At 54.1% G+C, this 20,820-nt stretch overlaps 7 protein-coding genes across 7 annotated transcripts; 4 read left to right on the top strand and 3 right to left on the bottom strand.

Annotated features, from left to right (window-relative positions):
- Positions 1-312: 312 nt before the first annotated feature.
- Positions 313-1,356, top strand: LTR77_000417 (uncharacterized protein; the record flags this gene model as incomplete). The annotated part of the gene is made up of 5 exons (XM_064797683.1): positions 313-596; positions 644-740; positions 793-845; positions 901-1,272; positions 1,323-1,356. The coding sequence occupies 5 exons, from the start codon at positions 313-315 to the stop codon at positions 1,354-1,356; spliced, it is 840 nt and encodes a 279-aa protein (XP_064663917.1).
- Positions 1,357-1,642: 286 nt separating this feature from the next.
- On the bottom strand, positions 1,643-5,743 carry RAV1 (regulator of (H+)-ATPase in vacuolar membrane; the record flags this gene model as incomplete). The annotated part of the gene is made up of 2 exons (XM_064797682.1): positions 1,643-3,696; positions 3,760-5,743. The coding sequence occupies 2 exons, from the start codon at positions 5,741-5,743 to the stop codon at positions 1,643-1,645; spliced, it is 4,038 nt and encodes a 1,345-aa protein (XP_064663916.1).
- Positions 5,744-10,544: 4,801 nt separating this feature from the next.
- LTR77_000414 (uncharacterized protein) lies at positions 10,545-11,384 on the top strand (the record flags this gene model as incomplete). Its single annotated transcript, XM_064797681.1, has 1 exon — positions 10,545-11,384. One exon carries the CDS (start codon positions 10,545-10,547, stop codon positions 11,382-11,384), a length of 840 nt encoding a protein of 279 aa, XP_064663915.1.
- Positions 11,385-14,976: 3,592 nt separating this feature from the next.
- Positions 14,977-17,085, top strand: LTR77_000413 (uncharacterized protein; the record flags this gene model as incomplete). Its single annotated transcript, XM_064797680.1, has 4 exons — positions 14,977-15,121; positions 15,282-15,495; positions 15,602-15,769; positions 15,819-17,085. 4 exons carry the CDS (start codon positions 14,977-14,979, stop codon positions 17,083-17,085), a joined length of 1,794 nt encoding a protein of 597 aa, XP_064663914.1.
- A 103-nt stretch (positions 17,086-17,188) lies between these two features.
- Positions 17,189-18,244, bottom strand: LTR77_000412 (uncharacterized protein; the record flags this gene model as incomplete). The annotated part of the gene is made up of 1 exon (XM_064797679.1): positions 17,189-18,244. The coding sequence occupies one exon, from the start codon at positions 18,242-18,244 to the stop codon at positions 17,189-17,191; it is 1,056 nt and encodes a 351-aa protein (XP_064663913.1).
- Positions 18,245-18,688: 444 nt separating this feature from the next.
- Positions 18,689-20,049, top strand: LTR77_000411 (uncharacterized protein; the record flags this gene model as incomplete). The annotated part of the gene is made up of 4 exons (XM_064797678.1): positions 18,689-19,114; positions 19,178-19,610; positions 19,666-19,803; positions 19,880-20,049. The coding sequence occupies 4 exons, from the start codon at positions 18,689-18,691 to the stop codon at positions 20,047-20,049; spliced, it is 1,167 nt and encodes a 388-aa protein (XP_064663912.1).
- A 155-nt stretch (positions 20,050-20,204) lies between these two features.
- Positions 20,205-20,690, bottom strand: cyp1 (Peptidyl-prolyl cis-trans isomerase-like 1; the record flags this gene model as incomplete). The annotated part of the gene is made up of 1 exon (XM_064797677.1): positions 20,205-20,690. The coding sequence occupies one exon, from the start codon at positions 20,688-20,690 to the stop codon at positions 20,205-20,207; it is 486 nt and encodes a 161-aa protein (XP_064663911.1).
- Positions 20,691-20,820: the final 130 nt, after the last annotated feature.

The following is a 20,820-nucleotide window of genomic DNA, read 5'->3' as shown; positions in this document are numbered from 1 at the left end:
GTTTCTCCGCTCGTCGAGCACAAGGTAGGCGAGTCTTGACATTCGAGCACAAGTCTCGAATGAATCCTCGAGCGGCCTCGTTCACGGAGTCTTCCTGCAACTGACAAGCAAAGCAAAGCTCATGCACGGTGGCTTTAGGCTTTCCATACCCAGCGTAGAGAATGGCCGGGACCGAGGGTGCCAGAGAGAGAGGGGGCAGCATGAAGCTTGTTGCTGAACCGGTACTTCTGTGAGCTCCATCTTCCCGTCGACTGGTGGTCTCGAATCCCTGCCCGTCTCGTCTTTAGCAAAGCATCGTTCCTTACAAACAGTATGTCTCACTTCCGTTCAGGGCCCGTAGCCCCAGGAATTGCTTTCATTACAGGAGGTGCACGTGGGCTGGGCAACGCGATTGCATGTTCATTCGCAAAGGAGGGAGCAAAAGGCGTTGCATTGATCGATATCCAAGACGAGAAGACGTTCAGTGAAGGCAAGGAGAAGGTGGAGCGGTATGGTGCAAAGTGTATTACGATCCACTGCGATGTGACGAAGGAAGATCAAGTCGAGCGAGCTGTCAAAGAGACCGTCGACACCTTCGGAAGGATTGACTATGCAGCGTAGGATATCTTGTCGATCAAAGGTCCACCGTCTGACACGACTGCAGCAACTTCGCTGGTATCATCGGCCCTCTGCAGCCAACATGGGAGGTAGACATGGACCAATGGCGGAAGGTAATAGAGATTAACTCCATAGGCGTTATGGTACGTCTCCACACCCTCCATGGGGTCTAACCCCAGCTAATGGCTGTCCCAGATCTGCAACAAGCACGAGCTCAAACAGATGATCAAGCAAGACTCGGTAGCAGTGTTGGTCGACCTTGTTGAAGCTTTCCATTCGAACTTGAGCTGACTGTCCTGACAGTGAAGAGGGCCGACCACCCCAGCAAGGCTCCATCGTCAACTGCGCTTCCGTCAACTCAATCATGTGCGGCGCTGGAACTACTGGCTACTCAGCAGCAAAACACAGCGTCATGGGTATTACCAAAGCGGCCGCCCTCGAAGCTCGCAACTTCAACATCCGAGTCAATGCTGTTTCACCCGGCTTCCTTCAGACCAAACTATTCGAAACTGTGACGAATAGCGACATCAACACGGACATAGTTGGGAGCGAGTCCTGGAACGAGTACGAGAAGCGGCAGGGACGGAAGGCCGACCCCGATGAAATTGGAGATGTGGTTGTTCTGCTGAGTACACCGCGGATGTCGTTGGTGAATGGCCACAATCTCGTTGTCGAGTAAGTTCCCATCTTCTCTAGCTCGGTTGAACCCGACTGATTCGCAACAGCAACGGCTTCACGATCAATGAGACTACTACATAGTGATTTCTGTTCTGGGAAGCAGCATGTCAAATCGGTGTTTTACCGCTACTCATCTTCCATATGGGTCAGCTGCAGTGTTGTGGTTGATACAGGATGAGAGTGTGTTGCTCTGTTGATGCTCCAATGCGCCCTCCGTTAACGTCAAGCTAAGAACCATCCATCGAACGAGTGTCTGTAACAGGTTTCCAAGTATTACTGTAATATCGACAACATTGAATGTAGAACAAAAACACACACCGCGGACCATCCAACGCCGCGCTCAACCAACAACACATCCAGCAGTTGCTCAGAATCCAAAGCTATCCAGCAGGCTATTCGCATCGGGCTCCTTGAACTGCGTCGGTTCGGGTTTCTTCTCACTGATCGCAGGCTGAGCCGCCTCTTTCTTCTGCTTCATCTTCTTCAGCAGTTCGGCAGCTTTCGCTTCTCGTGCCGCCTTCTCGTCCCGTGGCGGCGCCGCAGCAGGTTTCGGGGCGTCGAAGGCGTCGAGCATCGAGGGTGGCTCTTTCGTAGCGTTTGTAGAATTGTCACCGAGACCTTCAAGCATCGACGGTGGCTCCGCCTTAATCTGTGCTTCGTGCACGCCATTGGTCAAGGTGTCCACTCGTCCCCTTGGCATCGGTGTCCTAGGTGTCTTGAACTCCCATCGAGACACCAACTCTAGAGCCAGCAGCGACAGCCCCATCCTTCTTAGAACCCTCGCCGCCCTCAGCACAGCCTCATACTCATATTCGCTCCCCGCTCCCTTTCTAATGCCACGATACAGCGCAAGCGTAGCCGGATCGTCCTGCTCCCACGTCCTCACCAAACCCTCAAGTGGCTGCACAAGCGCCTCCGCGGCATAGTCATGCTCGAGCAGGATAGAATGACACCAGCTCGTCAACCATCTGTCGCCAGTCTTCGCGGCCTCCGACATAAGGCGATCTTCAACCAGCTTCCGCAAAATGCCTGAACCATCACCACTATGCAGTCTCGCAACAGCGATCGCAAGCATGACATCCTCACACTGACTCGCCAGCACGCTCGTTGCACTCGCCGGATCCTCGGCCAGCAAGAAGAAAGCAGCAGCGTAGTCGAACCGCTTCTTGCCCATCAGCGCATACGCATTCTTCTTCGCCGCAGTCCGATTCGCCGCATTGCCGTTTCCGAAGTCCCGCCGCAAAAAGTTCATCGTCGCTCTCTGCTCTTTATGCCAAGTCGCGATCCTCCACAGTGCCAGCAAAGCCGGCTTCTTGTGCATGGCTAGGAAGTAAAGACTGGCGTTGATTGGATCCGCGGGAGAAGCAGAGCGGTAAGCCGATTGCGCGAGTGCTTCGAATGTTTGTTCAAGAGCTTGGCGGTCGACGAGCCAGGCGAAGAGGCCAAGGCTACGGGCCATGGGCCAGGTGAGTTTGTTGTCGTAGTGTGCGATTAGGACGTCGAGGAGGGGTTGTTGAGTTGTGCTGTGGTGGGCGAAGGTAATCTCACGCCAGTGCATAGTAGGGACCGGTGCAGGGGTGGGCGGGTGGACGCCGTTGGGCTGGCCGGCAGTCATCTCCTTTTTCGCGCTCATGTGCAACAGCTCAAGCTTCCAGGCGAACAGGAAGCGCAGGGCACCACCGTCAAGACCACTGACGTGCTGTGAGCAGTAGGCCATTGCCTGGATGACTCTTTTGAGCTGCTGCTGCTCCTTCTGAGACACCTCTGGCAGGTCTTTCTCTTCCAGCTGCTGCATCAGGTCCGCCACAAGATCATCGTCCAATGTCGCAGCCGTTGGCGCTTGCTCGCTTTGATAGACATGCTCTGCCTCAACATCGAGAAGTGAGTGTAGGTCGTCGCCCTCGCTCCAGAATTTGAGCTTGCGACACAAATTGTGTACCAGTGTCGACGCGAGCGTCCAATGCCCATCGCGAACCGTTTGCGCCAACAAGCTCGGATGCCAGACAGGCAGCCGCTTCTTGAGTTGTTGAGACAAGTTTGAGAAGTGGTAGCTGTCCTGCGACTGCAGTCTAGCATCAATGGCCTCCTGTATATCAGCTTGCAGATCCTTGACCGGCACCTCGCTACTAGAGATACAGATACCGTTCCCTGCTGCTATCGCCAGACTGCAGTCGCTCAGCCATGCCAGGTCACTAATCTTGAGCCCAATGCCGGCGATGGAGACGCGCTTCAACATTGTCCAAGCGGGCATGTCCTCGTGGTGCTCATATCGCCCCTGCGCCAGGACGTGGACTTCAGTGTCATAACCAACAGCAACCAAGTGATGCGTCGACGATGGAACGATCTGACGAATTTGTCCTTTTGTTGCGGCATGATGCTCCACATAGCCATCACGGAGATTGACAACAGCCAGCTCATTGCCTGAAGAGGATGTAACGGCTGCAAACTCGTTGCTCACAGCAAGAACGCCAGGGCTTGACATACCGGTCTCGAAGCTCGTGACAAAAGCTGGTTCCAGCGGATCTGAGCCTTGCATGTTGAGGTGATAGAGTAGTAGCGCGCCACTCTGGTCGACGCACACGAAGCCAACCCTGTCCAAGTCCTTGGAGTCGAGCACAGCTGCTGCATATACAATGGCTTTGGCACTCTCCGGCGCTGAGAGTGTAAACGGTCTCAAGCCGAACTCAGCGTGATTTGGTGTTTCGAGACAGTAGACGAAGCCATTGCCATTGCTGCTCAGAGCAACAATCAGAGTCTCTTCCTCGTTACCACTGCAGTGGAGCGACCATTTGACTTCATCATCTCCGGATTCCAACGTACGTCCTTCTCTGCCCAGTTCTTTCCCAGCTCGACTGCAGAGCACAAGATCCAGTTTAGACTGGTCAGAAATTGATCGCACAAGCGCCGCAATAAACGCGTCCCGATTGTGCGCCACAGGAAGTATGGCAGTGTCGAGAACCTGACTTTCCAAAGTAAGATGTGACGATGCATGCATGCGTCCAGATGCAAGGTCAGGGGTCCAGCTTGCGATATTCCCAGAGCCGTCTGATGAAATCATATCATTGCCGCCCAAAGAGCCTTTCAAGCCTGAAATTGAACCTTGTGCATGGCCACTCCAATACCCTACCTCTTTCACTCTATCGTTCCCAGACGCGGAAGGAGAAAAGAAGTTTTCGACGCCACCCGTCCACCACTGCACACTGCCATCGAAATGGTGTACCAGAACATGGATGACCGCATCCTCGAACCACGCCTCGAATCGCGCGTTCACACCGTCCTTGATTTTCAAGGGTAGACCTTCGGTATGTGCAATGTGGTACGCAGACTTGGAATATCCCGTAGGCGTCTCAGGCCGTCGCTTATGGCCAATGCTTTGGAGACCCCAGGCGGACATCCTGCCATGTCCATCCAAGGTGATGATGAGATCTGGCTCTTGCGATGCAGTCTCCTTTAGATGTTCCAGCGAATGCGTAAGCTTCTCTTTCCGCAAGCCGATCGCGGCGGTAACAGCGTCACAGAATTGCTCGGCGGGGATAGTGAAGGTGTATCGAGCAGGCTTGTACTGCTGCCGGTCTTTGCCTTTGATGGTCAGAGATGGAGAATCCGGGATTGCGGAGCCAAGGTCAACAGTCGTGTGGACTACGAGAATGTCGAGGTCGTGAAGGCCTCCAGTGCGCCAGACCCGAAGCAGGCCGTCCGCGGCAATGGTATAGAGGATCTCCGGGTCATCTTCGTGGCGGCCGGTGATGCCGCTCTCTCGTCTCGAGTCGTCGTGCGTGTCCAGTGGACGCCATTGGAGATGTGCCACGGTGCCAGGATGAGGGAGGTAAGTGTAGTCAAACAGTCCCTCCTCGAACGACAGCCGGCGCCATATCTTCACCAATCGATCATACACACCAGACGTCGCAATGAGCTCTGCGCTGGGACTGAACGCGGCATACTGCACAGCCGAGCTGATCTCCTTGCACCACAATGGCCGCCTGCCTTCCAGGTTCTCTCTGCCTCCTGCCTCTAGTGCAGGAGAATTTGTCCTCGAAGACGGCAGCGTCGAGAACAGAGACAGCAGGCCACTACCGCCCACCAATAGCTCTCCCTCGTTGCCCCAACTTAGACATTGCGCCTTGTCTGTTGCATCCTCCCGCACTAGGAACAACGTCTTCTCCCACCACACCTTCGTCCATCCCTCCGTATGCGGTTCAAGGACCCAGACATCATTCTTGCTCGCTACGGCAACCTTGCCTGTAGTTGATTCAGAGGCAATGGCAATAAGATCATCCGGGAAGATAAGGGCCTGTACGAGGGTTGTTGGAGAGGATAGAATACTGAGTTGTCGGCCTGATGTGTACGCGATGTATCGTTTGTGTCGGAAGACGAAGGTCGCAAGTGTTTGTAGAGATGTCGTTGGCGCGCCGGGCAGGATGTCTGTGAAGGTCGAGGGAGTGTTGTCGCCAGGAGAGGTGGAAGGCATGGCTTGCTGCTGCTATCGCGGCCGATGCTGCATTGCGGGTACAGCTTTCCGTCTTTGAGGCTATCGTTAAACGTCTCTTCGTACTGTAGACTTAGCGACAAAGGATATGCGGGTCATATGCACCAAAAGCAACAGCTCTCGTGATAGCTCGACTCTCATCTCACGTCCAGACCGGCATTAAACTTTCCCAAACGCCGAGCCGTCGGCTGCTCCCGATCCTTATCCTTATTTCGACCACTTCCGCCAGTGACACCAGACTCCTCACAACACTACTACACGCCATCATGGCCTTCTGAGCATGGACTTCGAGCTCGCGGCGGCATACTTTAATTCGATCATTACATTCGGACGCTTCATTGTGGTACACGGTATCCCTAGGCCGAACTTCTACCACCGGTCCCACAGGTACATCTACAGACTTAATTCGTGTTCGATGCTCAAACATCTATCCGCATGCCTCGATCAGACCAGCACGTGCAATCATCAAATGCGGCATACGCGAAATGAGACTCGCTTACGCTGACCGCTCTGCTGGCGCTATTTACTGGCGCCAGTGACGCGAAGTGTCTCACCTCGTGATCCTAAGAAGGTTGCTTGACGTCACGCGTACACGCCGCAAAACCAGCTTTTGGAGCGGAACATACGATAAGTACAACGAGCTACCTCTTCCCAGTCTTCCTACTTCTTCCAAGCAAACCACCACATAACACACACAAATACAAATTAAACTTTCCGCCACCATGCCGCTCTTCTCCAAGTCCGAGCCACCGCCCCCACCCCCGCCAGAACCCAAGAAGTCCCACAACCCTTTCTCGCGCAAAGAACCGGAACCTGTCGTCCAACAAGAGCCACGCAGAAGCGGCAACTTCTTTAACCGCCGTCGCTCGTCATCTCCCAACTCCAGCACCCGCAGCCCTGTATCATCGGCGTCGACGACGAGCAAATCACACGGCTTCTTGCATCGCGACAAGGACGATCCATCGATCATAGCGGCACGACGGAGAGTTGGCGAGGCGGAGGCTTCAGAGAGGGAGGCCGACCGAGCGCTGATGGCTGCGAGGGCTAGTGTCAACTCGGCGAGAGAGGAGGTGAAGAGGTTGGAGAGGGAGGCTGAGGAAGAGGCCAGGAGGGCGATGCAGAAGCAGAAGCAGGCCAGTGAGATCAGCGCCGGGGCGAGGAAGCTAGGTCGTAAGTTGGGACTTCTCGCAAAAATCATCACATTGCTAACTTTTGGCAGGTCACGGCTGAGCCATATCCTGAGCAGCTGGCGGTCCAATGAAGATGCCTTACTTTGCTTCGATGTTTGCTTTCCAGTCTTGCTGCAAGAGGCGCATGAGTTCAGATACCCTACAATATTAACACCTTTGACACAAGACCGGGTCTCGGTACTTCCCACGTGTATCAACGAACAACATGTGCTTGCAGGCATTCGCGAATCAGTCCATACTGAGTACGTGGTGAGTCTTGTGGCTCATTCGCTATCCAATGCTTGCCAAACCACAGTCCAACCAGCTTATATACTTATCTCCTTCAGAAAGACACAATCACTCATTTGCATCTTTGTCAATCCATTATCACTATCGAAAAGTCGCAAGACATCCATCCCCGAAGACAACTACGCTTCTCAAACACTCACATAGTCTCGCTGCGCCCTCGTGGAGCAAGACGACGGCATGGTGAGCTCAAACTGTCCCTGGTACAGGTAATTTGTCTTATCAGTACTACTCTTGAAGAGTTCTGCTTGACTGACTTGATCTCAGGTACCATAGCCGCCAAGGCTGCCGTCACGATGAAAACTGCTCAGACGCGACGATATCTGGTCCTAAATGTCCTAGCTGCAAGGTCACAACCTTCACTCAATGCGACCACAGCAACCGGTGTACGGACCCGAACGTTGTCTGTAAGGGGTGCACGTGAGTACTTCTCTACATTTCAGTGTCTACCCATGAATGGCAGTCTGACAAACAACCACTAGCGGACGTGGTCAGCGCAATCGGGTTTGCGACTACAGCTCAATCACATGTCGACATCCAAGACAGCCGCAAGAGCTGAAGCAGTTGCATGCGCAATCGACAATGGAGGGCCCCACACCAGCACACGCTCCATCATTACCAGATATCCGTGCTTCCATTCTTCCAGCACTCGTGGAAGTCGAAAGCATGGATAGCGCGACTGGTCCGACCATCTCGATGCTGCCTTCGCAAGCCACAGGTGGGCCAGCGCCTGGTCGGTCTTTACTACCTCCAGGCCCATACCAGCCTGACTTCAAGTATTCATATCAACACTTTGGGCCTCCGAGCATCCAACTGGCGCTTTACACGAGTCTTCAGACGCAGCATCTGCAGAATCCTAGCCTCTCCAACCAGGCCGTACATCCACCCTTTGTCGCTCCGACCCATGTGCCTTCTCCGCCATCCGGCAACACCTCGGGCGGTTTCGATGCATTCAGTTTCCGGTCGGCGACGGGAACTCGGGACTTCCAGTCCGAAGCTTTGTGGACTAATTTACAGCCAACGTGGCCGAGCGAAGAAGGACCACAGCAGCGTTGACTGGTCTCTGCCACAGCACCTCCAAGGGAACGCTATGGCAGTCTGAGCGAGCTTGAGTCATCTGTGTCCTGACGATGAATGAAGCTTCCGCTTGTCTCCATCGCGGCTGCGGGGGATGCTCATGGCTCCGGAAGTCGCTACTGGCACCGGCCTGGCATTGCTGTATCTTCTCTTAATACTGAAGTCTACTTCGATGTCACGAAATTTTCATATCTCGTATATCTCATAACTCGCGTATGTCTTCTTTGGTTCATTCACATTGTTTGGTACACTCTCGTGCACCTACGATGCTCTCCGTGCCTTTCCTGGTCCAAGCCCTGTGGCGAGTGGATGATCATGGGCTATTGGCAACTTCTTGGGACAAATACACTGTCTACGCATGGTAAGGTAAACACCCCGATTGCTCATCATTCTTTGCGTTGAAGAAGGCGAGGAGCAGCAGCCGACTCATGTAGTCATGCGTCAGGGGATGAGTGCATCTTGAACCTCATGACTGTATAGGTACGACAAATCCTCAAATTTCTTGGAGAGTGCGCTCAACATTCTCGCTGACGCCTTACCTCCGATTTACCTTTGCACCACAAGCAGCTTTCACACCAACGATTCCGACAGCACCGATCTTGCAGAGACCTGCACTCAAGACTTTAAAGGGGACTCCCCAGACAACTACGAGACCAGAAACTGCGGCGATGAATGTTCTTGCATGTCCGCACTGCAAGTGAGTACATGAGCCAGTATCATGTTGGTCAATCCTAGTCTGACCCGGCCACAGATCATTGGGCCATGTCTATTGCGCTAATTTAGATCGACATTGTGTCAACAACGAAATAGCTGTCCAAGCATCAATAGCGTCGCACAGAATAGGTATAATCACCGGCAAGAAACCACCCTGGACGGAGGAAGAACTTGCCCTGCTCGTTCAGCTCCATGAGCAAGGAATGTTGTGGCACAACATCTCCCGGCATTTCGGAAACCGCAATCCGAACAGTTGTGCCCTAAGGTACGGGAGGTATCGTAGTGACCTGGCTGCAGCCCAGAGTATGCAGCAGCCACCCCTTCTGCCTACTTCTGGAGACTGCGATGCGGCATGTGATGCCAGCCAACTTGAGCAATCGCAGCAGAATCGCGAAAGGATTGCGACAGACCCGGTTTCCGGCGAAACGAACTCAGGCCCTCTCTCGACCACCGGCCCTGGTCCTGCGAGCCGGCCTTCTGCTGGAGCAGCTCCTAACGACTCTTTCGGACCCGTGCATCCGCCTCCAGTAAATGCAGGCCCTCCGCACTTCTTCGAGCCTCAAAGATCGCACGTGCCGCAGCAGACGCAGCATCTCCAGACTTCTAGCCTTCCTCCAACATCGCCGAGGCATTGGCGACCGTGGGAGAAGTAGCCACTCTGCACAAGCACCAACGGCAGGACGCCAGAGCACGGAGCGATGTCGACTTGACGTATTTTCGATGCTGTGGAAGTTCCTCGTGGCTCAGCGGCGACCACCATCACGACTCTATGCCCTGGACCGCGATGTATCGTCACCAGCATCGAAATCCCTGCTCCTTTCTCCTATTTAGTAAGTCTATGGTATGGCAATAGTCTTGTTTTCGGTATATCACGTTGTTTCCGCACCTTTCACTTTTCTCCTGACAAGAATCTCTGGGACCCTGTGCGCCTCTTTGGTGGTTCTCGTACGTGGTTTGACTTGGTGACTGGCTTCGCATTGACAGGCTCCATTCTTTGAGACATTGATGCGTGAATAGCTACGTGGCGACGACAGCGTCTCATACAAAAACTCAACGTAGGCTTGAGTGAACTGTACTCAGTGCTGAGAAGGCATTGAGCTTGTTGGATGGTTTTGTGTTCGGCAAACGATGAGCAATGGTTGACTCTTGCGGTAGTGTGTGCTCGATGCTGTGTGTGAGCAACAGGTGAGCACATCTGGAATCCTGCAATTGGACGCAACTTAAAGGGCCGTCAGGCTTCTTTAATGCTGCTTAATACAACAACCTACCATCGGTAAAACCCTCTCAAACTATTGAACCCAGCAACCTCTAGGTGCCTATTGTGGACAGACGTACTCGAGATCCTGCGAGCAAATTCATCACGGTTCACAATGTCTGATAAACCACTATGCGAAGCATGCAGGCAAGTAATTTTCTATTCTCCAAAGTACATACATTGACACATACGTAGGCAATGTCTGCAACGCCAATGCAACACTCAAACTCCCGGGTGTATCAATTCCGAACTCTCTGTCCAGATGTCTGTAGCCGCGAACGCCCTTGACCCAGCAGTTTATGCATTTGCCAACTCAGGGCCACCTTCAACCAGGAGATGGGCACTGGAGGAGGGTGCGCTGATCGTTCATCTCCGCAGCATGGGAATGTACTGGAGCAATATCGCTAAACACCTTCCCGGCCGCAGCACGAATAGCTGTTCTGAAAGGCATCAGAAGCTAGAGACACTCGAACGTATTGCCACGAATGCCCCCGGTCCAGAACAACATCTCAGCTCAGAGCCAGAAGTCCCATGGAAACCAGAAGAGGACGCTTTGATCATTCAGCTTCGCAATAGCGGAACGACCTGGGGCGATATTGGCGAACACATGGCCGGCCGCAGCGGGATGAGTTGCAAATTGAGGTATCATAACTACTTAAGGCCGGAGCCGCAAGATCACGCTGCTGCCAACGCAGCCCGGCAGAGTCAGCAACCACCCGGTCAGTCCAGCACCCAACAAATTGAGGCTGCAAGCTCCGATCCGCAATTCGGTACACTGCCATCAGTAGCAGGCAGACAGCATGCCCACGTACAGTCAAAGCTACAGCTGCCTCCAGTACTTGGTGCGAAACACCCTGACACCCGCCAACTACCGCCATTGTCCTCTGTTACAAGTCAACATGGCCAGTTGCCCTCTCTTTCTCCAGCGCACGCCTATGGCCCTACGGCAGCCAGCAGCTCGCTCCCAGGCTCAAGCAGTGCGGCGACTCTGGCAAGTGGACTTAATCCACCGCAGTATGGTGAGTCTCCAGTCAAAGGCCAGCAAGGACCAAGCTCTTCCCGGACCACCAAGAAGCCTCACCAGTCCAATAGTCGGAAGTGACACTGGCGAACAAAGGTAAGGTAGAGTGTCTGAATTCCTTCTACCAGGCTGCGGCGCTGGACGAGTGCCAATTGGGACTTGCGCTTCTGGATTGCGTGAGGCTGCGGCTGGCATGGGGATGATTTGCGGTACAGTTCCTCTTTTGCTTCTCTGTCTACTATGTTGGACCATTTTGCTGTCATTTCTCAAGTACCTGTACTCAATTTCCATGAACTACTACATTCCGTACACCCTTGCTACTCTTCGGTCTGTCTACGCTGTCGTGTCACGGGCATATATAAGCCTTCACTCAGCACTTCGGCAGAGCAGTGCAGAACGCTTGACTGGCAAGTTTCAATAGGAAATGCATCTCTTCACACTTCCTCTCTTAGACTTCCACCTTCCAGCGTACCGTATCTCTGCACTGCTTGCTATTGGTACAGCTCACAGATTTCCTGTTGGAGAATACACGGATTGTCTTCTGTCTTTAATGAATGCTCATTTCATGTAGCGAGTGGACATTACCCATCGACATAAGCAATGAGGAAGGCACACAGTGAATACATTTACCTTCTCCTTTGTGTCATCAGAAGCAGCAAACCAAGAGACTTTCGCAGCTCAGAGTCGACATAATCTGCTTCGGTTTTGTTCGCGGTACATGCAGCTCACTGAACACACCTTCTGCATCTCCTTTACATCAGAGCACAACAGCAACACAACTTGAACTGTAGAGCAATATCACATCCCCGCACCATACTGAAGACATGAAAAACCCTCTTCGAGCTGAGTGTCCACACTGCAGGTGAACACATACCTCCTTGAGCACACAAGTGCCATAGCTAACCACGAGCCACGGCGACCTCAGATACCAGCAATACCAATTCTGTATTTTTGCGGATCCTTTGTGCAGTCACCCGGCCAAAGGAGCGAGCTGCACACACTGCCGGTACGTCCTCGGGCGCTGTGGACGACCCCTGTAGCTGATTTGTCCTAGAGAGCAGAAGCGTATTGTGTGTACCTTGACAGGACCTTGTACAAGTCCTAATCGACTATGTGCACACTGCTTCGACTGCACGCGGGCCTATTGCTTGTACGCTGATAACCTGTGTAGTGAGTGTTGTTTGATCCGCTCCGCAAAGTCCGTAACACTCACTGACCCTTTCACTCACTGATGTAGCAAATCCTCATCAAACAGATGGATTACCACGCCAAACCCCAGACGTCTTGACGCCGATACTACCGCCTGGATTCACACTGCCGCTCACGGCGCCGCCGGGCCAGACAACTCCACTTACATTGACGCACGCACAGACACCAGGTACAAGCTCTGTCCATCCAACTCCATGGCCCGCTCAAGGGCCTGGGATGGCTATCACTCCCTCACCGCAACCGCCTGTTCCTGGGCTCGGGGCAGCTATTGCTCTGCCGACGCAGTCGCCTTACCAATTCCTCGAAGGAAACCTTTTCGGACCAGTACCTCCGCCCCGGACCACTGAGACAGTGGCGGAGCCTTCTTGGGGTAGTCAAAATCCGCCCACACCCGCACCAGTCTCCAATCCGCCAACAGCTGGGCATGCACCCTATTGTCTAAACCCGGCCGACTGTCCCGGTCTGGGCATGAAAGGATACGCATGTGTGAGGAATCCCAGGCAGGACCCGAAGTTGAAACGCAAGCAAGAGCCCTCCAACACTGACGAGACGAACTCTATGTCAAGAAGCCGGGTGCCTGAGCCCAGGAGTCAACCCGAGAGTATGAGTACAGCCCAAGCGTCTCGAGAAGAGCAGGCAGCGGATCGGTCCCGTTCACCAGTAGTCCGCACAGCAACCGAGACCAGGTCTAGAACACCACCAGCTCCTGAGCAAGCCCTTCAGGAATATGGTCCAGCAAGCCGAAAGCCCAAAAGGAAGACTAAGAAGACAGGCGGACGTCGATGACGACACAGCCTTGATATTTGTCGTTGGCGTGCATGTCTCCGTAATGCCTTTCCATGGCTGTCAAGTTTACACCCTACGATAAGGGTGAGCCCAACATGATCAGCACTTTAGCCGGGATGTTTTCCGTTCGAGATAGCTTGGAATGAGCGGCTCTGTCAATTCTCACTCACTTGATAGACAGGCTGTCCCAATAGCTTCTGATCGTAGATGACCTCTCAAGCCGACGTTAGGCGTACGCTCATGTTTTCTCCCTCACCAGCCGATCAGCGCCATTTGCCTTGCACCACCACATGCATAAAGATCAGCATACAACATCCCATGGCTCTCGGATATAGTCTTTCCGAAGGGGCAAGCCATGCACCATGAGCCATGGGAATCGCGTAGGACAGCATTTCGCATGCTTTTGGCATGTTGAGAGCGCAGAACCCTGGGTCGCCAATCGCACCATGGTAAGCCTTTGCCACGTGAGAAGACGTCGTGTAGCCTTGGATGTTTGTGCTCGGTCAAGCTCGGATGAGGGAGGTCATGACGGCGGCGGTGCTGCTTTGGGCTTGACTGGCAGCTGTTGTGCTACATGCACCCTGCCTAGTCGTTGACGCCAGAGAATTCCAATTGCGCGGATGTTGCAGCCGTTGCTAACGGCTATGACCAGTGAGGTGAGTGATTTGGATACTGTTCGTAGTATGGTTGGTCAAGATTGGTCCCCTGAGTACTGCGGCTGAAAGACATGCAGACATGCTTTGCTTTTGTCACACTGCGCCTGACAGCCTCAAGACATGAACGATACGTTGCTACCGGCATTGCCCAGGGGTTCCACCCTGTACAACAAGCCACGCGGTCTGCCCCCGGGCCGAGAAGCCAGGAGCCAGGACGGAGATGCATCGCTTTCTGCAAGCGCCCTTAACGGTTCTTCTCCAATCATCCCAATGGGAACAAAATATGTGAAGACGCTCGAGGTACAAAACAGGGTACGGTGCAATATGAGAGGCAAATATTAGCTGACTACAGGCTGACTACGTGATAGAAGCCAGTTGTATCTAGGCCGGCAGTTGACAGCGTGGCCTCCAAATTCTTCCGAGACCCCGAGCAAACATATGGCCTGCAATGTGCTGCTCGATGTGGTACCCTCCTTGCATCGAGGCCCCACTGCCATCCGCACTTCCTTTCATCGACCGCCGGCTCCCTGACCAGTGTGGACGCCGCCGGCGTCGTGTGGCTTCCATGGATGTGTCCAACGCTGTAGATCTCTGACACGTTGTCACTTGTGCTCCCAGGCACTTCAAGGGTTGTTTGCTCGGCTGAACAAACACTCAGTATTTGGTATTCGAGAGCGATCTGCAATTGCTCCATCAAGGGATGCCGACCGCACACTGGCCAGACACGTGGATGGCGGCCGACGGACGCCTGGAAGCCCAGTATGCCCTGTGTAACCGATCTGGAAGCAGTCTTGCTTAGATCGTCTATGATACGCAAGTACCCGACGGCCTTCCATTCAGACGCTGATTGTCCCAACGATCTCACTGTTCACGGCTAAGGGCATGACGGCCTGCAGAGTGACAAAGATATAGTGGCCCTCGCGCACCCTCTCCTTTTTGTACTCGATTGGCCGACTCATTGATTTCTACACCTCCCGAGTACTTCCAATTCTCTTTACTCAGCCCAGTGAGATCAACCCATAATGGCAGATGCAGTGGCGGCCGAGTCTACTCCAGCAGTACCGGACTACCTCGCTTCACCGAACGCGGTCTTCGCGGACGAAGGTGTCCAATGGCGATACGGCAGAGCTCCAGACTACTCGAAAACTCGCAAGGTCTGGGAAGAGGGTACGTCGTGCACACATTCCTTTAACGCCTCGTGGCCGCCACGGTGGCACGGCACCGTTGCAGATTTCTCACGTGGGACTGGCGTGTTCAGCAGCATGCTACCTGTGCTATCCTGGACCTTAGGTAATCACTTTTCATGTTTACTAACACTGGCCCGCAGGAAAGAAGTCGAATCACGTCGCAGGTAGTCTACCTCAGCTCGTCGAGAACCTCGTCAAGAACTGGGAAGTTGAAGCCTCCTTCAAACCTCGACTCTCGGACTGGCGGACGATCGACCATGATAACTACACCTTTGCCATGAATGGAGGAAGTCCGCAATCTGCGGAGCACATGCTGAAGGTTGGCACATACAATGCGATCATCGAGCCCAATGAGTACGTCACTCTGTCCGATGGAAGCCTTCTCTGGGAAACGAGCTCTTAGTTCCGCTCGCCCTATCAATATCTCAACCTCTGCTGACCTTTTGACCCACCACTTCAGGTACTATGATCCGAACAACTCCGACTTCGCGTCCAGCCACAAGACCTTCAAGCGCATGATGCCAACGTTCGCGTGGGAAGTGATGGAAGTGTACAGCGGACCGCCTGTGGTGGCCTTCAAATGGCGGCATTGGGGAACCATGAAGAACGACTATGTCGGCTTCAACAAGTGAGCTATATCCGTACTGTGAGCCTAGCTCGATGCTGACGTTCCACAGCAAGGGAGAAAAGGTCACTGCCAAAGCACACGGTGGGCCAATCGAGATCTTCGGCATCACAATCGCCAAGGTCGATGACAAGGTCCGTCTGCAAGCCATCGACACCTGGATGGATCCTCTGGCCATGTTCCGACAGATTGCACCGCATGGCATCGTCAACAAGGAATCCATGAACCGCAAGGCGGAGAAGGCTGATGCGCTTGATGATGGTCCTGGCCACAATGGCATCAATATAGCTGAGGAGCACAAATCTGGCGACTCGACGTCGAACGTCGACCAGGCTGCGGGAGCGGACATTCCCAAGCACGTCTCGAACAAGACTGGGGAGTTCGCGGACTCTCCTGTCCCGCAGATGGGAGCTTGTCCATTCATTGCAAGGAATGGCATGCTTTCGTCCGAGTCTGTTCCTGCCGACCACCCTGCCGTCCCGAGTACAAATGGCACGAATACGACCAGTCTTACCAATGGTTCTAACGGACTAGACGCCACTCCTCTTGAAGACATGAATGGCTTGAACGAGCACGATCGGCCTGGATCTTTGCAAACTCCAACCCAGGCATCCTTCTCCAAGTCTGAAGACACGGACCAAGCGCAAACAGCAGAGGTGACTACTAAGTACGACGATGCTCCGAATGGGAGTGATCAAGAGGGTCCGCTGCAGACTCCACGACGTGCTTCATCGTCTGAGCCTACAGAGTGGTACATGATACCGAGGGATGTTGACATGACCCAGCCAAGTGATGCAAACGGCGGCCATCCTGAAGTGAGCAACGCAGCAGTGACCGCCGGTTCGTTGGACGGAGTTGCCAGCATGGACATCGACGCTACGCCTTCAACCACCGCTCAGCAAGATCTTCTGGATGCCAACACCAGCGCTGCAACAAGCCTTCCGATTCCCGAAGCCGGAAGTGCCACCACTCTGGCCGCTGATCAACAGCCCCCAAAGCGTGCAGCCGAGGACAGCATCCCACGCTCTATCTACTCCTCAGCAGTCACAGGCAATGTTGAGGACGTAATCAAAGTAGCCAGAAACGGCGACTATGCTGACGAGTCCGTCATGACGGGAACATACGACGCAGTTGACAAGCATCTGGAGAGCCCCGCTGATCATGTCCATCGACACCCGAAGACGATGGAGGAAGTGGTGAAGCCCGATCCTGGCGAAGCTGTTGCTGTGTCGGGGAAGAGTGAGGAGACTCGGCAGACGTACCAGGAGATGAGCGATATCAAGCCAGAGGAGAAGGAGATGATCATGAACCGGGAGTGATGCACATCATCCACAGCTATGTATCGTGAGATCGGTTCGACGGGTGGCGATTTGTATCATATCTACCGGAGTTGGTATGGAATGGTTTGACACGGCATTCGCATCATCTCTTTCTACCCAAGAACTTCTGCATCAGCCCTCTTGGCTCCTTCCCTCCATCCGCAAATGCCTCAGCCAACGCATCAACACCAGCGTCGATGCCCTCATCAATCGTTGAATTCTCCCACTTTTGCATCAACCGTTTCTGCGAACGAATGCACCTCGGTCCCATGCCAACGATCATATCCGTCCACTCCTTGACCGCTTGATCCAACGCCGCTTCGTCATCGACGAGCCTCTCTACCAGACCCCATTCCTCAGCCATCTTTCCATTAATATTCTCAGCCAGGTACAAAAATCGCCTGGTCCTGCCCCATCCAATTAAACCAGGTAGATACGCCGCCTCAACAACAGAAGGAAGACCAATTTTGACCTCCGGCATACCAAAGACGCTACTTTTCGTTGCGATCCTTAGGTCACATGAAGCCAGGATCTCGAGACCAGCTCCAAGAGCGAACCCATCCACACGGCCGATGACTGGCACTGGGATTTCCCGCAACGCCTGACATCCGCGATGTACGAGGGTGATGAAATCTCGAGCCTGCTCGTACGACGACATTTGGCTCATTTCGCGGATGTCGGCGCCGCCGATGAATGATGGTGCCTTGCCTGGAGCAGTGGGCGCTCCAGTGAGAACGACCGCTCGCAGAGCATCGTCACTACTGACTCTTTCGCACGCCTCAATCAGCTGTTCAATGACTGGACTGCTGACGATGTTCAGCTTGGACGGATTGGAGATCTGGATAGTTGCAATGTTGTGTCCTTGTGAATGTTCGACGGTCTCGCTGATGACCTTGGCATCTGTACTATCGCTGGATCCAGAGCTGTTCGATGCATAAGTTCTGAAAGTCGTTGTCCAGCTTCGTTGTACGGGCAGTCGCAGTTGCGTCGGTAAGGTTGGGGAAGGCAATAGAGAAGGCCGGCTACCACAGACTGATTGGTATCCTCTCGCTAGGTTCTTGCCCCTCTGGTTCATGCAACGGCTGAGCGAGCGTCCTGAGAGCAGGCCTGCCGCACATTGCAGCACTCCACCAGCGAGTGGACAGGTCTTGAGAGCCATATTGGGTTGGCTTCGCTACTCGACCTACGTTTCGAGAAGGCAAACACGTGTTATACGGCCCGGTAGAAGCACACTCTCCTCGGCACTTGAACAGCGGTTCGAAAGTCTCCCCGCAGCAGCAGCATTTTGGACCGTCTCGACCGTGTGGGCGTCCTTGGTTCCTCGTGCAGCCCGCGGTGCTGCGTCGCCTGAGACGCGATGTGGGGGGTCTGGAGCTGCGAGCTGACCCCGCAGACGTCAGTTTGCAAATCGTCTAGATCATTGCGGAGCAACGGTTCCTTCAGAACCGCTGTTAAAGCAGCTGAAGGATCCTGATAGAACATCCGTCGTGGAGAGAAACATTTGTAGAGGCGTATATCCAGAAAAGACGGGTCTTTTAAGAAACAAGCAAGGAAGAGTAGGAGGAAACAGCAACGAACCAACCGAACATAAACAACAGCAATCATGGGCGACGGAAAGATGAAAGCACTGTTCTATGACGGCCCATTCAAGGTGTCCGTCAAGGAGACCGATATCCCAAAGATCCAGCATCCCGACGATGCCATCATCAAGGTCACCACCGCATGTATCTGTGGCAGCGATTTGCACATGTACGAGGGAAGGACTGCAGCTGAGGGCGGGAGTGGACTGGTCTTCGGCCACGAGAACATGGGTGTGATCACAGAAGTTGGGCCTGGTGTCATGCTGTTGAAGAAAGGAGATCGCATCGTTCTTCCATTCAACGTGGCGGACGGCCGTTGCAGGAACTGCGAAGAGGGCAAGACGGCTTTCTGTACTGGCGTCAACCCAGGCTTTGCCGGAGGTGCCTATGGATACGTGGCAATGGGGCCATACCAGGGCGGACAGGCGCAGTACCTGCGTGTCCCATTTGTAAGTACATGCCGGATGCGCCGCTCTAGAGACTTCTGCAGCACGAGCTAATGTGTAAATTAGGCCGACTTCAACGGTCTGAAGCTACCTTCGGGATCCGAGCACGAGGCTGACTTCGCACTGCTGGCCGATATCTTCCCAACCGGCTGGCACGGCCTGGTCCTCAGCGGATTCAAGCCTGGCGAGAGTGTTGCAGTTTTCGGAGCAGGCCCAGTCGGCATGATGGCCGCATACTCTGGTGTCATCCGAGGCGCAAGCAAGGTCTTCGTGGTCGACCAGGTGAAGGAGCGACTGGACCAGGCCAAGAAGATTGGCTGTATCCCGATCAACTTCCGGGACGGCGACCCAGTGGAAGCCATCATTAAGCAGAATGATGGTATGGTTGACCGTGCTGTGGACGCCGTCGGATACCAGGCTGTGGACAAGGAGGGATCGAAAGAGCAGCCGAACGTGGTCTTGGACCAGTTGATCATGGTTACGCGACCTACGGGAGGCCGTAAGTATACGCCTGAAGTGGTCCTAGAGGCTGTGAGCTGACCTTATTCTTGCAGTTGGCATTCCGGGCCTCTACGTCCCATCCGACCCAGGTGCGCCAGACGAGAAATCCGGCAAGGGCCAGATTCTCCTCAGCTTCGGCAAGCTCTTCGAGAAGGGCCTATCGCTCGGTACTGGCCAGTGCAACGTGAAAGGTATGGCATTCCAGGACCCCAAGCCTGTCCAGCTCAATCATAGGTCTGTGACATTGCTGACTCTTCTTTTCTACAGCCTACAACCGCTACCTGCGCGACCTTATCATTTCCGGGCGCGCGAAGCCGTCGTTCGTCGTCTCCCACGAGTGTGGGCTCGATGAGGCGCCAACCGCATATGACAAGTTCGATAAGCGTATCGAGGGATACACCAAGGTGTTGCTGCACCCTAATGGTCCTCTGTCATGAGTCTAGGGCTTGAAGCGATCAGATCAGAAACTTTTGGATAGTGAACCCGCGGTGGACAAATCTTACCATGTATTGAGCCCGCCTGTTGCGTCCGGTGCCCGCAATCTGGACTCGCACCGTAGGTCTTATAGTATCGACTCTTCAGCACTCTCCACTCACTCCTCCTCCCCCTGCACAGCCCTCGCACTCACAATCCTCACATCCTCTTCCGGCCGATCCTCCGCCCCCGTCTTCACCAACCCCATCCGCTGCACCACCCGCATCCCACTCTTCACCCTTCCAAAAATCGTATGCTTCCCATCCAACCACGGCGTCGGCGCCAGCGTAATAAAGAACTGCGACCCGTTCGTATTGGGGCCCGAGTTCGCCATACTCAGCACCCCAGCCCCGGTGTGCTTCAGATCGCTCCTGATCTCGTCCTCGAACTTGTCGCCGAAAATCGAGCTACCTCCTCGTCCGCTCCCGGTTGGGTCGCCGCCTTGAATCATGAAGTCTGGTATCACGCGGTGGAAGATCGTGCCGTCGTAGTAGTGTCGCGAAGCTAGAGTGCTGAAGTTTTGGCATGTGCGAGGCGCGTGGGAGTGGTAGAGTTCGACGGTGATGGCGCCCATAGTCGTCTCGAGGACGACGTTCTGGGCCATGCTGAGGGTGTGTGTGGTTATCGTGGTTGAGAAACCATCATTGTGTTGCGGACGTCAATGTGTATCACAGGCTAGAATGGGGGTGATCTGCCCGAGGCGTGAGGCATGTCACGTGCGGCAACGATCATAC

The sequence above is a fragment of the Saxophila tyrrhenica genome (assembly GCF_035928015.1).
Source record: "Saxophila tyrrhenica strain CCFEE 5935 chromosome Unknown scaffold_1, whole genome shotgun sequence".
Lineage (NCBI taxonomy): Eukaryota > Fungi > Ascomycota > Dothideomycetes > Mycosphaerellales > Extremaceae > Saxophila > Saxophila tyrrhenica.
This window is presented reverse-complemented; position numbering and strand designations above follow the sequence as displayed.